At 36.2% G+C, this 18,133-nt stretch overlaps 1 protein-coding gene across 2 annotated transcripts in view; it reads right to left on the bottom strand.

The window, feature by feature from the left end:
* Positions 1–14,193: 14,193 nt before the first annotated feature.
* Positions 14,194–18,133, bottom strand: part of AGO2 (argonaute RISC catalytic component 2) — a 155,853-nt gene continuing 151,913 nt past the window's right edge. For both annotated transcript variants that reach the window (XM_072602980.1, XM_072602981.1), the window contains exons 18-19: positions 16,863–17,062; positions 14,194–15,227 (exon numbers count right to left, since the gene is read on the bottom strand). In XM_072602980.1, coding sequence (XP_072459081.1) covers positions 15,119–15,227; positions 16,863–17,062 — 309 coding nt within the window. In that variant the 3' untranslated portion in view covers positions 14,194–15,118. The remainder of the gene's footprint in view (positions 15,228–16,862; positions 17,063–18,133) is intronic.

Below are 18,133 nucleotides of genomic sequence, written 5' to 3'. Positions count from 1 at the left end.
ATCAACAGGAAATATTTTGAGTTATTCTTTCCTTCATGGCGATAGTTTTTGTGGACTTGTTGAGTCTTCATTATTATTCCATATGGCCATAGGCTAGAAACTGTTAAGGCTGCACTTCGCCTTAGTACCTGGCACATAGGAAGCACTTGATGTTTACTGAATGATTGACTAGGCAAAATTTAGCAATGTAGGGTGGGTCATCATTTGAGGCCAGGGAAAGGAAGAAAAGTTGGGCAATATGGCACAGTAAAGATTGGATCAGACCTGGGTTCATGGTATGTCAGAACTTAAAAAGAAGTAAGAGATTATCTAATCAACCATTTCATTTTCCAAATGAAGTAATAGACCCAGAGGTGAGAAAACTTGCCCAAAGCCATACATCTAGTTGAATTCAGAGCTGAGACTTAAAACAGATCTTTTGCATGATGACTTTACATCAGTGGTCTCTTTCCTTACTTCTTAATGGAAGTTATAATGGTCACACCCAGAGACATCCCAAGACCCTGAGCCCAAGAGCTCTGGGAATAGAAACAGCCCCCTAACCATGGGTCCTGCTTCCAGTCCAACAACCACCCCGCACCCCCAGCCATTATCCAGGGAATCAACCCCTGTAGATTTGTGACTTGGCAACTGCTTCTGAAGACCCAGAAAAGAAAGTTCTTATCACCCAAGACCTTAGTATTATCAAATAGTTTAATATTAGGTTCAACATGTGGTTTTATGAGTGTTAATCACTTTAAAGATATATTACTATCTCTTTGCTGCTGCATCCTAAGGACCACTCTGCCTTTATATACAGTTTGCAGCTGAAACCTATTTTCTCCTGTTTAGAAAGGGAACTCCTTGAAAGCAAGAATTTGTTTTTTGTTCTCATGCCTGTTTGCATCCATAATGCTAGGCACATAGTATGGCCCTTAATAAATGCCTTTTTCATTCATTCTCTATAAAATTAAGGGCTACTGTAGAGATGTGATCCTAACTGCACCCTGTTCTAGTAAGGTTTCTTTCTTTATTCTGTCCTGTACTAGAATCAAAACCTGATGAGCACTGTACTCATTAGCAGTATTTCTCCCCTCATGTTGACCAATTTTATAGTAAAAAATTTCAACAAATTTAAGTTAAAGATTTAAGACATGTTAACAAGTGTAAGTATGCAAACTTATGAATTGGGAAACAGTGAAATAGTTAAATATGTTGACAATTCATAGTTTAAAATATTAGATTGAAATTATATTTTGTGGGTCTCTGCAATGGCACTTCTCTCTGAAGTCTTTCTAGGTATGGCACCAGTTTTTTCAATTTCATTCCATCTCATTCTCAGCCCATCTATTAATACAAAAACCTTTTACCTTTCACAAGTGACTCCTAACTTTTAGGTATATTTTTAACATTAGAGTTGTTAGCACAGGAAATTTATACTACTGTCTTAACATAATTCTTTAAATTTCTCAATTTCCACCTGTGTGAAAGTACCCAAGTGAATATTTGAATAATTCAGGATCTTTCGAACAAATAGTCGTAAATATGAGGAGTTTTATTTTTTGCTGACGTACTATGAGGCAAAACAAAATTGACACCATACAAAATAACTTTATAAAATATCATTCACATCATATTTTTATCAGATTTACAGCATTCTGCGCATATTAATAATTATGTACGGAGGTGGAAAAAAAAACACTATGCTAACTCTTTAGGATTAGTTTATATACACACACACAGTAAGAAACAAAACAAAGTAACTGTTAGTTTTTCCATGAATTTATTGCAAAAGTAGTGCAAACTATTTAACCTAGGAAGCAAAAAACAAGCTTGAAAGGACCCATCAAAGCTTAAACATGACAATAGATGCTCAATTTCACAGCCTTAGAGCTTTCTTCACCAGTTTCTCTTTTCTCAAACCAGACAATTCCCCATCTCTACTTATTTTGGATTCACTTTTTCTTGGGGTGAGGACTTTGGAGGCAGGAGACTAAGAAATGCAGGGGAAGTAAAATGTAAGCTCCTTCAGGGCAGGAACTGGGGGTTTTGTTTTGTTTTTTGTATCCCCAGCGTCTAGCACAATGCTTTGCACATGATAGACACTTATAACGTTGGTTGAATTTAATGGAACACAGTTGAAGGAGGACCATGTAGGAAACTAGGTCTTTAGTTTAACTAGGCTGATGAGGCAATCTAATGGCAGCATTGACCTTTGGGGCTACTTGCTCAAATTGAAGTTTTGCAAAGGCTCTTTTGAAACGTTGAGCTATATGATGTGTGTGTGTGTGTGTGTGTGTGTATGTATGTGTGTGTGTATCTCAAAATAGTCGTGATTTTTAATTTTTGAATTTAGAAAACAGCTACCAACCTCTTGATGATATTGAGAAAAGAATCAAGAAAGCAGCATGAGCAGAAGGGATTAGGAACATTATTGTCTGTTTATAATTGTAGTATCCTCTTGCTCAAGTCCTTTTGTGTGAAAACGTCTTTTTCTACACTATACAATGCAGGGTGACATCTTTGAACCAGCAACTGCATTTGAATAAACTTAAAAGGATACTACAGCCTGCCAGATGAACTTTTAAAAAGCCTTGCAACATCCTCTGGGGATCCTAGAAGCAACACAGTTAGCAATTCATAGACTAAACAAGGTAATGAAAGCGAACACATTGCTACATGTAAAAGTGAAAGAAACAAAATGCAGCATATTCAGGCTCTTAATTTCTTGAGGTACCTATAAATTTTATCATCTGCCCCAAAGTACTACTGTTATGTTAAAAAACACACACATACACACACGCACACAACACACACACACACACACACACGCACAAGTTAATTTTAAAGTCCTTGTCTAGGAGCCAATTGTAGGGCATACATTATTACTGAGAAAGTGCAACAATGCTGATCATTTACACGCAGCATATTAAAGGATGATTTACTCTTTATAAAATATAGCTTAAGTATAGACCTGATGGATTTTTTTTCTTTATAAAAACACTAACAGAGGAATTGACCCACTGAGTCTCTGCAGCAAAAAGCCTTACAGAACCTTGTAAAGTTCTGCCACTAAGGAATGTCGATTCTCTTACAACTCTGATGTAGACCTTTTAAAAATTGTAAAACTTAACTGCTACAGGAAAGTTTCCTACTCTGGATTTGTTACTGGTATAAAGTCGAATTAGTAAAAGGCTTGAAGACAGTTTGTATAGTACAACTTAAAAGTTTTCCCCAAAAGAATTAAGTAAAAAAGATATACATTATAGAAAAAAAGTAGAGTTGTAGATTGCTGAATATAAAATTGTGGAAAATTATTCTGCCTTACATTTTATTCTCACCTTTCCTTACATTTTATTCTCACCTTTCCTTACATATGTACATATACACATGTCAACTCTTGTCACTGGTTACCTAGAGCCAGTTTACCCAATTTCTAATCAGGCCCCTTGGCTCTCCAGACAAAAGCACTGGATTGAGAATCAGGAAACTGGATTCAAATTTCAGGTCTATCACTATCATCTGTGTAACCTTGGACAAGTCACTTGAACTTCCTCATTTGTAACATGAGGGGTTGGACTAAAGGGTCTTTAAAGTCTACTCCAGCTCTATATTCTTATATCTTTATTAGAGCTTTCAGAGGGCAGGGATAGGAGAGGAGAAAAAACTTTAATCAGGCCATATATTACTCTTTTAATAAGGGCTCTTGTAAAGTCTACCAGAGTAAGAGGTTGACATTATATCTAGGTCAGATGATCTGATTTTTAAAAACTTCTCCATTACCACTGAAAATAAAAAGTTTGCTTTAAACATATGCATAGAAGAGTTGGGGATTTTATTGTTTGAGAAATGTGAATTTTGCTTCTTGATTTTTTTCTTTGTATAAAAAGTCTACTATGTTTGGATAAGGGGGAAATAGCTAAATGTTGCAGCCAATTTGGCTTGTTTTCCCTCACTGGCAATAAGTTTATTTCTTATGTTGATTTTGAAAAATGCATTGGGACTCAAACCAAAAGGCACAAAGAATAGAGAACTCAAACATGAGATAGTTATTAAACAGAAAGTCTGGCTTCCAGAGAACTGTCAAGATGTATATGCACAGTCATACCTTACTGTTTGGTCACTTTTTCCAATCTCATCGCCACACTTCTTAAATAGCACCCAACTGTTTAACTGAGGTAGATCCACATTGAAAAGAAAGCTGGGTCCCCTCCACTTTGTTTACCTCAAGTTGAAAATGTTTTATTAAAAAAAAATTCAGTGTAAAATTGTACGTAGAAGTGATGACAGATGGCACTATATGAAGAAAGCTTAGAATTTGAACAGGTTTGCAGAAAAGGGTTTATACACTACATCAGAACTCCAGGCATAAATAAATCTCTGAATGGAAAAATTAAACACTAAAGCAAAATAAGACAAAAAGGAAGAAAAGAAAAACCCTGAAAAAATTCCAAGAATTTTCAGAACATGACATTCTATTTGACTGCCATAGAAATGCACAATGGCCCATGTTACACAGATCTAAGGATGACAATAGTCAGGGGTTAGGTAGGTCAGTCACAGTATAGATAGAAAGCTCTAGGCCTACACACTTCCCTTTACACCTCAGATGAGAAGCCTCTCTGAATTACTGTGTACGTTCTTGGTTTGAACAGGCTAATTCCCTCATTCTAGTATTTTTGCATACTCTGCAGCTTACAAACCTAACATCATATTAAGGCTTAATTTAAAGTGGGGTCACCACATAAGCATCATGCAAGCATTTAACATGTTTAGGATACATACAATGTATTAAACTACATGAAGTCTCAATTCTATTTAACATGTACTGTAATATGTTACACTTAACTTTTACAATCCATGTTGTAAATGAAGATTACACACGAAAGCAAATGCATATAAATAAAGCAATTTATATATAAGAACTGTCAGTTTTACAAAACAGCACTGAATGGTCTCTATATTGCAAGCACAAGACATCTTCATATAGATCCACAGAACAGGTAGAAACTAATCCATATATATTTAGTACCACTTGAAATGAGGCCTTTTAGCTGCTCTATTCTTAGAAAATAGTAAACCTTAAATGTTGAGAAAACATTTTGATTCAAAATATTGTCTAAAATGTTTCCTGGGTGGTAGTGAGGTGTGGTGTGGGGGTGGGGTATTAGAGCCACATATGAAAGAGTTTAATTTTTGGTTCTTTTTAGATTATTTTATAAAAATAAAATAAAACTAGAAAACCTGTTAAAACTAAGGGTTAAAACCCCTCAGTACATGTCAGTTAATTAACCTGAAGTGTACTAGAGGTAAGAAAAGTCTGGATTTTAAAATACTACATTCTCTTTTTTTGCATGAGTAATTAACCACTTTGTTGCACAGAAACATAATTATTCTCTTAACTGTAAACTTAAATAGCTTTCCATAAAAACCCATTTTCCTTTTTAATTATAAAACACTATCCCTTTATACTTTCCTCAGCTATACTAAAATTCCCTAACAGACCCAGGACTCAAATCTTGTATATACACACACTAACTCTTGCCATAAAGAGAGCTATGTATAGAGTCAATCAGCTGCCCTGTAAGCTTTTGGTCTAACTTGTACATTCTGCTTGAAAGAAGGGTCACTAAATTAATGAACAAATAACTTCCTCTCTTAGAGCCAAAAGGCCTTCTGGGTTGAGGGGTTCTGGTAGAGGGGAGAGGCAAGAGATAGGAAAGAACAAACATCATTAGTCCTTTTTATAAGCAAACTAAATACTTTATTCCCTTAAAATGAACTAAGCCAGATTCAAGTTGGTCAATTTTGAATTTTAATCAGCCCCAGAGCCAAGAACTTGCTAATATTTGATTTTAAAAAGTAAACACAATTCTGATTTCAGATGTGAAAAAATAGCTGTTTCTGCACTCCTCAGTTACCACTGCCACACTTAAAGTAAATAAGGAATTTAAAAAACATTCACCATTAGCAAGATAAACAATAACTAAGTTAAACCCCAAACAGGAAAGAATAATAATATATAGTACATACTTAAATAGCACCTTACAGCTGAGGTCTTCAGAAGCATTTTACAAAGACACAAGGGAGTGTGTTCATTCGTGTATATATCTATCTAACTATGTATATATGTATATATATGCATATATATATATACACACATAGATAGATATATTATATACACATATACATATATAAACAAGAATATCTATAGGATTTGTGATTTCCACAACAAAGGGAGCTACTGCCACCAATAGTTTAGTATATAAGTCCTAGAGTTTCCAGGAGCACATCCATATTCTTAAGTAACTTGCCCAGAATCTGTTGGGTCCATACTAAGTGTCAGAGGCCGGATTTGAACTCCAGACTCCTTGACTCCAAGTTCAGACTTCAATGTAACATACTTGCCCTTCCACATAAAAGAATTATTATTTCATTTACTTCTTCCATTACTCATCTAGGTACTAGAATAAAAACAACCATCACTTGGTCTGGAGATGGATTCACTGATGATTACTGGTCAATACCTGGTTAAAAGATGGGTCATGCAATGTCCCATTGAGATTGGACTTTGTCAGAAGGACTGAAAGAAGCAGGTACCCAGAACATCAGACAATCCCAATTGTGAAACAGCTAGCTATTATCCCAAATTCATAGACCTGGGGCCTCTGTAGGACCATATTTTTATAAAGCTAGGAAGCAAGTAGTTTAAACTTGGGCTGAACATTTGGCACACTGACACTTTCCCATTATATCAATAGCTTTCCACTCTGTGCACCTGCCCCCCACCCCCACCTCTAAAATTTATTTGGAAAGGATATCAAAGGTCCAACTTTGAAAAGCACGGTGATTCAGGACTTGAATCTTACTTTGTATGGATTAGGTCTTAGAACACAATGAAGTGAAAAAGAGGAGAAATGGTAGTGGTACTCACCAAAGGTCTTGGGAGGAGGTGCTCACCTTCCACCCCACTGAAGCACTGATTTGGATTAGTTGAACACAATATTCAAAATAATAACCCCCTCCCAAGCCCTTAAAACTTACCCCCATTTTCTCCTAAGGTGCAGTTATACTGACAGCCAAATAAATGAAATCAGAATTCTTTACATCCTGGACAAATAATTATTTCCCCAGTGCTGGGCACAAGGCCTTGTACAAAGGTCTTGGCACATAGTAAGTGCTTGATAAAATGCCTGACTGAGTAGGTGCCTTGTACATGCTAAAATGAATGGATATTCTAATATTCCACAAAACCAAAAATAATTAGAAAGGCCAATTCCAAAATTTCTGATAAGTGGCCTTTCCATAGGCAGACCTTTGCAACAAGCTGACACCTAAATTTGGAAAAAGTCCCCCATCCATATAACAAGGAAAAGAATTTGTCTCCAAGGAACAACACCATCTAGTCTAGACCTCCTCCGCCTTCTAAGTCACAGAGACAAGAGAACAAATGTTAACACAGATTACTCAAAAAGGCCTTGAAGAGAAAATCCTGGGGGTCCATGCTAAAAAAAAGTCTAAACTCTTTACATTATAATCTATGTATGATATTATAGTACTACCATCATGTTCTAAGTAAGACAGGAAAGAGATAAATACGTAACACATATACTAAAGACACATCTCTTTCAGGATTAAGATGTATACAAGTGTGGCCAAAATGAGCAATAAAGATTTGAAAAAGAACTGGTTTTAAGAAAGTAATTTAAGCTAATAATATACTTGGGACTCTATTCCAAAATGTTAACAGAGAATTAAGAGCTTTTAAACAAAAGAGCTTTCTCTATTTGTCCTTCATCAGATCTGAGCCATGCTACTCATCCAAACTTCTTTATGAAGAGATCGATCAACCACAGCAACTTTTAAGCAATCATTCTCAATTCCACAAAATTAGGAGAAAATCATGAAATTTCATGAAATTGGGGGAACATCATGAAATTCCATCTTATGCTTAGCTTTATGATTATGAGAAGCAAATCTTACTAAAACACTAAGCTAGAATTCTGTGCGCACATAAATGAGAATATTCCTGACAGTAAAGGAGTTAAGCAAAAGGAAGTGTATTTAGGTTGACTGTAAACAAAAGAATATACTGTATTAGCACAGACTTTTCTAGAGTTTTGCTTCTGAGCATTCAAAGCACCTTTAGGGTACATTCATATTTTATCATTTGAGCTAAGGCCCTAAAAGCCTTTCCTAACATTGACTACCCACCATTCCCTCCCTATTCCCCGACTCCCCATTCTTTTAAATAAAGAACCCTATCTCTTGGGAGATTCAGGACAGGAAAATAAAGATATTTTTTAGTGCTGATACTTTCTTTAGTTTTGAGTAGGGAATAAGGTTAACTTTATCATGCAAAATCAATTTGTCTATCTTCCGTTTTTTAAAAAAGTCAGTTATTAAAATTTGTCAAAAAATATCTGACTTGAAGGTATGTGGGGGGAGGTGATGAGGAAGGACTGAGGGTAGAAATAATTGTCAACCCACTCATAAGTGTGGAATGGAGAAAAAGTGCTTTTGTGTTTGAAACAGGAAAATGAACCCTAATCAGGAGAGTGCTAGCTGTTTCACAATATTGCCACATGGAAGCCTGAATCCAAACAAATGTGTCAGCCTTCCGAGGGCAGCTGCTCTGATTTCTGGAAGAACAGTTTGGACAGAAAAGGCTTCAACACTATCCATTCCTGCTTTCTGAGGCAGCTGGAGAGATGATGAGTGCTTACTGAAGGGCCACAATATGGCACATGAGTTTGCAAGCCAGGACTGAATGATCACAATTCAGTTTACTTAGGCAATAATTTGGCTATTTTCAGTGTTGAGTTATATTTTTGAAGAGCAGACATGAATCTATTTAAGAATTCAGAGGTAGCCTTTATCTGCATCTGCTTTCTATCTAAGAGATATTTGGAAACCACCAACTATAGTGATTTGGCCAAACCGATACATTCACTTTTGACAATTAAATGGCAAAAATATATCCAAAGACGCAGGATTATAAAGAACATAACGGAGTCCATGTCACAATATATGCAAAAAAAATTTTAGGATTCAGAAACCCCTCATGTTTCTGAGACATTCCAACATAACTACAAGCTTATCAGTTAACCTCTTAGAGCTAGAGTAAATATGTAGCTATTAAATCACATATCGTACATGAGCAATACTGTAATTCTGGGGTCTCCAGCACCTACAGGTTAAATAAAAAGCAATTTGAACAGAATGCTAAATCCATAGCTTTTGATTTATGACTGACTCAAAACAGGTAAAAGAGAGGTCCAATTTTTTTGTGAATATTGCCTTCCTATAAAATTTGACCAAGTGCTTGAAATGGCTTAAAGAAAATAAGCTTTGGAGCCACAGATAATACTAAAGAAAGCATAAAAGGAAAAAAAGTTCAAAACCTTTACAATCTTCTTTAAATATATTTTTTTAAAACTTATGGAGAAAGTGTATTAGAAATGAAGACTGAAAAACATCCTTCTAAAAAAACAAGCTAAATCCATCCTTCATGAAATGTCACCAGACACAAATTGAGGAGAATAAAGGAATTTTAACCCACGCAGCCCTAACATCTTAATACTGTAAATGTGGCAGTATCACAAAAACAAAGTACACCAATGACAGCATTTCTATTTCTGCAATTCATAACATCACATATAGTCTTTTTCAAACAGCTACAGCAGATGACAAAGATCCGACACAAGTAAAAAGGAAGTTCTCAAAAAATCAGTGCAATTATTTTGAGTTGAAGTTTTGCTTATAAAACAGACAGCATGTGTGTATTTTGGGGCACATGGAGAAACACCCACAATATAAAAGTCAGAAGTGTACTGTTTAAATTGGAAAAAAAAAAAGCTATGCCAGCCTAAACAGCCAGTGAAATTACTAGGGAGCGATTTGCTTTGGAAAGGACCTAAATATAAATGTATTTTGAAAGGGAGTAGCCTGAAGAGAAGGAAATTTTCATTTGATGTACATTCCTTGTCTTGTGGGAGAAAGATATAAGTTCAGAAGAAATCACATAAAAATTTCTTATGGCTTGTCTAGGCCACCAGAATGGCCCTCTGTATTAAGTCAGTCACCAAACTTTTCCACATCCACTCACTAACTGAATTATGCTAAACACAAGGAAATGCCCATTTAAAAAAATCCACTGCTACCATCAAAGAGATTTGAAACTATGAGAATTGTTGAGCTCCTAGTCATTAGAGAATGATACAGTGTGAGAGAGTGGGGAAATTCTGGATTTTGAGATAAGACCTAAGTTTGAATTTTGGCTTTACTCCTTGCTATTGCAAAGGCTGTGACTACGGAAAAGTCACAGCCACTGAAGGTTTTAATTTCTGTTTTCATTGGTAGAATTCTGAGTAGAGAGGGGGAGAGAAGGGAAAGGAGTTGGACTAAATGATCTATATTAAGTTACCTTCCAGTTCCAAATCCTATGATAACGTGAGTAATCAACTACAAGTTAATGTGGTGCTTAGTACCAGACACCATCTAATTGAGCCTCATTGATGTAGCAGTAAAAGCATGGAACTAAAATCAGAAGACCTGGGTCCTTGTCATGCCTCACACAGTGTGATTTTGGTCATGTCATTTGCCCTCTCTGAGGTCATTTCCTCATCTGTCAAATGAGAAGGTTGACCCAGGTTCTTTCCAACTCTAGCATTCTATGACAAATGCTTAAAGAACTCTTAATGTAATACCGTCTACTGGAAAAAAGGCTGGTCTAAATTTAGCATTACGTAGATCAAGCACAGGCAAATATTTTAGAAGGGAAATCTGAATCATTACAGACTGATGAAAAATTATACAACTCCATGAAGGTAAGAAAAGTAACAATCTGTTTAGTGCTCTGTCCTTGCAAAATTATACTCATGGTGTTTCCCTTCCTAGAAGTTAAAAAGATCCATGCTAAGCTAAAGCATAAAGTCTGGGATAAAAATTTATATTACATTAACTTAGGTACTGTGAAATGGAATAGACCCTCCAGCCAAATCAAACTAGGGTGAAATAAATTGTAATTTCTGCATTTAATTAAAAGAAACTAGGAACAAAACCTAACAGGCCTCTTGTTACAAATACTCAAAAGTTTGGGTAAACATTAGTAATTCTTACTGGCCGCACCTGGGCCCAGAGGGCCACGATTTTAAGCCATGTTACCAAAGTGCACATTGAGGCTATGATATAAATGATTTCAGCTCTGGATGCCCCTGCAATTTGAGTGAGTGCAACATTGCTTTCCAAGGGGAATTTGATTTTCTCCTCAAAAGTGAGTTTGGAAAAACTATATAAAGGCAATGTGATTTTTAAGGGAAAACATGGAGACACCAGGTCCATGGAGTCGCAAGTTTACATGCAAAATGATGCCTTCAGATAGAAAATAACTCATAATCACAAAAATGCCAAAAGTTAGTTTAGCTTTATAAAACCTAGAATAGAGAAACCCAGACTTATCAAAGATGAATAAGGGATATTTTTGCATGACAAAAGACTTCACCCACCCCTAACTGGCTTTAAATAGGCTTCTCAAGTCTTCTTAAGTCTTGGTTTACAGATCATTAACTACGGGTGGTAGGCAGAATTAGGAAACAGCACATTCTTGCAAAGAGCACTACAGTCAGAAGACCTGGACTTAAAAGTTTGGCTCTACTACCTACTAGCTGTGTGACCTTAGGCAAGTCATTTCACACAGCTATTGATACAAGTTTCTTCATATATAATATGGGTACAATAATACCTGTCCTTATTGACCTCACTAGGTTGTTGTGAGGATCAAATGAGATGGATGTGAAAGCACTTCTGTAAACTGTAAAGCACTGTATAAGTGTGAGGTATCACCATCATTAATGTACGTAAATAAGAATGTTTGTAAACCAAAACATTTCAAATGCTTAAAAGGAATCTTATTGTGAACAGTAAAAAGAATTCTATTGTGAAAACCTTTTTTAAAGCAATTAGATGAATTTTATCTTTTATACATACACTGGAAATTTTATATCACTGTTCACATACCCAGTTTACTTAAAGTGAGGTACACCTATTTGAGACAGGCAGGGTGAAAAAGCAAAGAAAGAATCAGGGGTCCCTGCCAGGTGAAAAGAGAATCACAAATGATGAGAACAAGGGAATATTCACTTTAAGGAAATTAATGGGTGCGCTTACTAGCAACACCACTTTGGGTAAAGCACAGTTCACCTGTTCACAATATCTTGGGGGCATTTTATGTACAAACGCAACCAGAAATAATTGTTTGGAAAGGAACACCTTTTGGCCACCAAGTAAAGAGGGTCTTAATTTTGAATTTCACCTCCAAAAATTCTATATACAGTCATAAAATTCATTACTAGTTTAGAGATTTTTTTCTTCATCATTTATAGGAGAAATTAATTATTTTAAAAATTTTATATCCCCTCCCTTCCCCCCCCAAAACCCCTAACTGGTGAACTTTTACAAAACAAACTATTACCTGAGAGACTGTTCTAGTTAGAGCCATTCTAATTTTGTAAAACCAAAGGATTACAAACATACTGGAGTTATTTTGGTCTATTAATGCTTTGTATATTAAAAAGTCTTACAAAAGCAGTTATAGCACAGACCTATAGAGTAATTCTCAAAGTCCTTTAGGCCCACTTTTAAGAAAATATTCTTCCCTTTGAAATATTGATAGGAACATCCTAGAAGAAGTCTCTATGAGTCTGTGCTTGATTGGCAATTACAAATGTACTTCTAGCTTAGAAAGGCATCTCCCATCCCCTTTCTGTTGTCCATTTCCCTCAATATTCCCTTGCGATTCCAATCAGTGTGAAAAGCAGGTTTCTTCCTGAACCTAATCAATTTCAACGGAGCCCACAGATGCTTTTGGAAAAGGGTGGAACTAACTTGATTTTGGTTCCCACCTGTTTGGTACAAGAAAGGATTATCTCTTTAGGCTCTAATGCAGGTTAAAACTTGAGCCAAGAAAGAATTTTTACCCCTCGCAAAATAGGTAAAGTGCCACACACCATTAAAAGGGAAGGAGAATGGCAACATTTCCTGTAGAACCTTCTGGAACAATTTTTTTTTTTTTTTATAAAATGAAAACGATACAGCAAATGACTTAAACAGCAAGATAAGACTAATGCCATTAGAAGATAAGCACACACATACTACACCCAAACACACACACACACAAATACATACAGAGATATGTAAATAACACTCATCCATTTGTTATTTCAGCCAAAATAACATGGGCAAGGTGTTCATTATAACTTGAAGTGTGGTTAAATCCCCCAAACTCATAACCAGTAAAATAACAAATATAGAGAACTTAGGAGCCTACACCACAGTCCAGTCCATAGCTCCAAATAAGCTGGCTGCCTGCCATGTTGGCTGGAGGTAAATGTGGTTCAATGGTAGAACAAAATGAGAAAGCTTAATGGGTGAAGAAGCAAAGGTTACTTTTCTCCTACGTCTACACATTTAACATGGATCAATTGCTTTAAAATATCGCACAGAAAAAAAAGCAAATCAGCACAAAACAGTGTTCTTGTTTGTATCCCCTCAAAATTGTCCATGGTATATCGCTATTAGTGCAATGGTTTATACATGTAATAAATGCAAGTGACCCCAGTGTGCAAACCCTGACAGAAATATACATGCCTCGTACTTATCAATTTTAATGCTTCTCTTAAGAGAACGGCCAAATCTCTCTTACTATTGACTTAATGCATAACAGAGAGATTACTCTTTCTCCACAAGTAAACGTCAGTGATTCCCTAGATATTTTACTGCATAGATCCATGACACTTCCATAATAAAACCAGAAAACAGAACTGCCTTCCTGAACATCAACATCTTTTGGCTTCCCAGTAATCAAAAGAATAAATAAATTCCATTTTGTGCTTAAACCCATGGAGAAGGGAGGGCATGTGCCCATCAGAACTGCTCATGGAAACAACACTGCTTGCTGTGATGTGGGCACACTTGTTATTTCTGGAACTGCAGGTTAAACTATCCACACTAATTATATGCCTCTCTGATCTCTGTCACATTAAAGTCAATTGCATATTCCTGTACTCAAACATTAGTATCCACATGATGTGGTTTTCATTTCTAGAATCCAAAATGCTCTTGATATGTTTAACAGAAAATATGAGGAGCACCCCTTGGCAAATAAAATAACAACGCCTAACCTATCACATTTAATACTGCTAACCATATATAATCTTTTTGTTTTTTTTACATTAAAGACTTAACAGTGAAAAAAGGATTGTACTGTATTTATCACCACAGACCCGTATTCTTTAGAGACTTTGGAAAGTAAGTATCACAGTCCTAGAGGACAAATCTTATGACTAGCTCTCGGTACTTTTTTTCTTTTTTTTTTTCCTACAAAATTTTATTAAAATGGCACTTATCTGCCAATTGCTCGGACCTCTTAAAAGTTTTCAACATGTCCTATTTCCGGCAAGAGTTTCATATTTTAATCTAATAAAAACATCAATAACGCAGGAGAAAAGGAGGCATTGGAGAACAAAGCTCAGAAAATAAATCTGCCATTTGCTTAGTAGAAAGTTGGTTATAAGTTACAATGGGAGCAAACTAGTTTGCTTTTGAAAATAAAACTAGTGGATGCATATGGAATAACCAAGGCTTTAAAACCAGAATAGTGTTCTGTGTTTTTGTTCCTTTGTACTCTTTAAGGAAAGTCACAGCTTTTGAATCCCATCAATTTTGTGGTGCATTAGATTGTTCACAAGTAAATTGAATGACAGGTAAAATAAAGTCTGTTTGTGTGTGGTTTTTTTGTTTGTTTTTAAAGCCCTGAGATAATAGCTCTTGAATTAATTTTAGGAACTTGGGTCTGTATTCTGAAAAGCAGCCTATAGATTTTGGCAAACCACATTTCCAACAGTGGCAGGGGTGGGAGGTAGGGGTGAAAGATGAGGGCAGGGGAGGGGAGTTTTACAGGTCTGCAGCTCAAAATCCAAGTCTTAATTCAGGGACGGCTTTCTTTCTTGCACATGAAAAGAACCTAGATGCATCCTGCTCCTTGCTGGCTGTCATGGGAAGGCTGGGCAACAGTTGGTCTGAGTGTAGCTGGTCTCATGTGAATCCAACTCTGTCCTAAATCGCTAAACACTAAAACATGTTAAGCAAAGTACATGGTACGCAGCGTGTCCTGATGAACCTGTACTGCTTTCGCAAGTGCTTGGTGATCTCTGCCATTACTCTGACCAGACGTGTGGCTTCCTTCGGCACTAAAGGGGAGGAAACAGATGAAGAAACATTCAATCTATCCTGAAAGTGTATTTTCCATGGTGGAAAAACAAAAACAGGTAACAAAAGATTTGGAGGTGGCAAAAGGATAGCAAAGGAGACAATTGTATCATAGTGAGGAGCTGAGAGGTACAAAGAGAATTGAGAGAAAAAGTCTATTTAGTACTGGGGAGAGCACCAGCCAGAGAATCAGAAATCCTAGGGTCTTGATCTAGTCTTTCCTCTGCCACAAATTAAATTTGTGACCTTGGATTAAATCAGCTAACCTTGCTAAGCCTCAGGTTCTTTATCTGTAAACTGAGGCAAGATTGGGCTAGATGACCTCTGAGGTACCTTTATGCTCTATAGTTATATATGATTCTGAATTCTCTAACTCAAGGCCAAAGTGACTGAGAAAAAGAAACTCCTTAAATTGGGGTGCCAAACTCAAAAATTATCTATGTTGTATTTTATTTTGTCAAATATTTTTCCCAGTTTCGGTCTGGTTCTGCCATTAGGCAGGCTTCTGAGAGTTTACGCTTAACTCTACCTCTGACTAAAACTAAAACAAAAAACCATAATGGTAGCAAAAAAAAAATCCCATAGCTGCCCCCAACCCCCACCCCAAACCCAGTTGGGTTAATGGTCAAGAAATTTAGTATAGGTGTAAAGGTCTCAAATTAAAAAAAACTAAGGCTTAAGGAAGATTCAAAATTATGACATCAAGGTTTGAAGTGAATTTGTTAAGTTTGGAGAATGTTGTTGCCCAAAAGACTTTCTGAAGCTATTTTCAAAGATTACTATGAATAGATTCTAGGCAGGTAGGTGATGGTATAGTGAATAGAGGACTGAGCCTGGAATCAGAAGATTCATCTTCATGAGTTTTAAGTCTCAGACATTTACTGATTGTGTGATCCTGGCAAGTCACTTAACTCTGACTAAATTTCTTCACCTTAAAACGAGCTGGAGAAGGAAATGGCAAACCACTCCAGTATCTTTATCAAGAATACCCCAAATGGGGTCACAGAGTCAAACATGACTGAAAACGACTGAACAACAAATGAGTAGACATAATAAGTCAGAAATGAAAGATCATTCAGTCTGTCCACTTCATTTATACACATGTGAACCAGGTAATATAAGTGATTTCCCGAAGGCTATTGAGAGCAGAGCTGGGATGTAAACTTGGGTTTCTGATTCTTAGTGCTGAGTTCTTCACACAGCATTGCAATTTAATTTTTCAAAAGGAATACTGAAAACCCCAACTATCTTTCAGATTGTTGATATGAACAAAAAGTTTTGGACTCAAGGAAAATAACTCAGATAATATTGAGGTTTTGTTTCTTTTAAAAAATCACTTCTTTTAACAAGATTTTCAGGACATTTTTAAATTAGTTGGATTACCTCTCCTAATTTTGCAGGTATAAATAAGTTAGGAGGTGGTTAACAGCCAATCCAAAAAAGGAGCTGATAATTCATGGTTTTAAAATAATGCCCTTTCAAAGTGGCCATGCAAAAAGTCAACTTTGATATAGATCTTCTCATTTCCCCTTACAACTCAGCTAGTGGTTGTGACCAAGAGTCAAAAACTTACAGCCCTGGGATACAGACTGAATGGGGACTGGAATTCTACTTACCTATCATGTTCTTTATCCACCAGATGATATCTGGCCCTGAAGGCCACCAGGTGCGCGTAATAGGCTGGTGCAGGGATAGAGACAGAGCGTGTACAGCGCACATAGGTATGACACAGTTGATAAGTCAAAATCTGTAGTTCATCTGAAGAAAAACGATTGTCATCCCAAAGGACATGATAGTGTGAAGGCCTGCTTGTTCCCTAAAAATTAAAAACAGATTTCTCAAGTCCAACTCTAGTTTAAAAATAAACAAAGCAAAAAGCAATTGTCTAGGTAAGAAACAATTATCTTAAGGTTATTACATACGGGACCAGGAAGAGGAATAGACATATTCTTTCCTCCTTCACTGTCATTTCCAGATCATTTTTTAATTGTCACCTTACTCAACAATTGTCCAGTTCATACAATCTATTTTAGCCAGTCTGTATCACCTGGTTCAGGATCCTTGAGGCAATGATCCATAGGATTCTAGATAATTTTTTGTTCCTTTATCATCAAACAATTCAGTACCTTCCCCAATTCCACCTTCATGGATGGGGACTTCAATATAAAAATTGATCTATCATCTTCTACAACCCACACTGGTTTCTAAGTTCAATAACTGTTTCAACTCCCAAGATGTACAACCTCACTCTAGCATCCTTAAGCATCAAACCAAATTAAATGTAATGGGGAAATATTGAACAAAATAAATAAAAGTACAAATATTATTAATTTATTATTATTAATATTAATGTGTATGTCTTTTTTAATTCAGTATGTGATGGCAGAGATCCACTTCTGTTTGAATTTGACACTACTTCTTTATATCACTCACCCACAGAGGTGGACATGCCCCTTGATTTCACTACCAACCATGATTGGACTGTATCTATGTTGTGAAATTTCTCTGTGTATGATTCTAATCTAATCCATCCATCCATCCATCCATCCATCCATCCATCCATCCATCCATCCATCCATCCATCTACCATTCCTTTGCCTTATAAGTTCTATAGAGATTCTGTGCTTTTACTGTGAACTTCATTCCATGGTTCTAAACCTGGGGTTCATCAACTTATTTTTTATGATATTTTCATAATGGAAAATTAATGTAATTCGTTACTTTTGTAAACTTATGTATTTTATTTTAGGCATTTTGCGGGGGAGGGAATCAAGGTGAAGTGACTTGCTCATAGTTACACAGCTAGTTAAGTGTCTGAGGCCAGATTTGAGCACAGTTCCTCCTGACTCTAGGACCAGTTGCCCTATCTATTGTATCATCCAGCTGC

This window comes from Notamacropus eugenii, chromosome 4 (genome assembly GCF_028372415.1).
Source record: "Notamacropus eugenii isolate mMacEug1 chromosome 4, mMacEug1.pri_v2, whole genome shotgun sequence".
In the NCBI taxonomy this organism is placed as follows: domain Eukaryota; kingdom Metazoa; phylum Chordata; class Mammalia; order Diprotodontia; family Macropodidae; genus Notamacropus; species Notamacropus eugenii.
The sequence above is the reverse complement of the archived record's forward strand: the minus strand, read 5'-3'. Positions and strand labels throughout refer to the sequence as shown.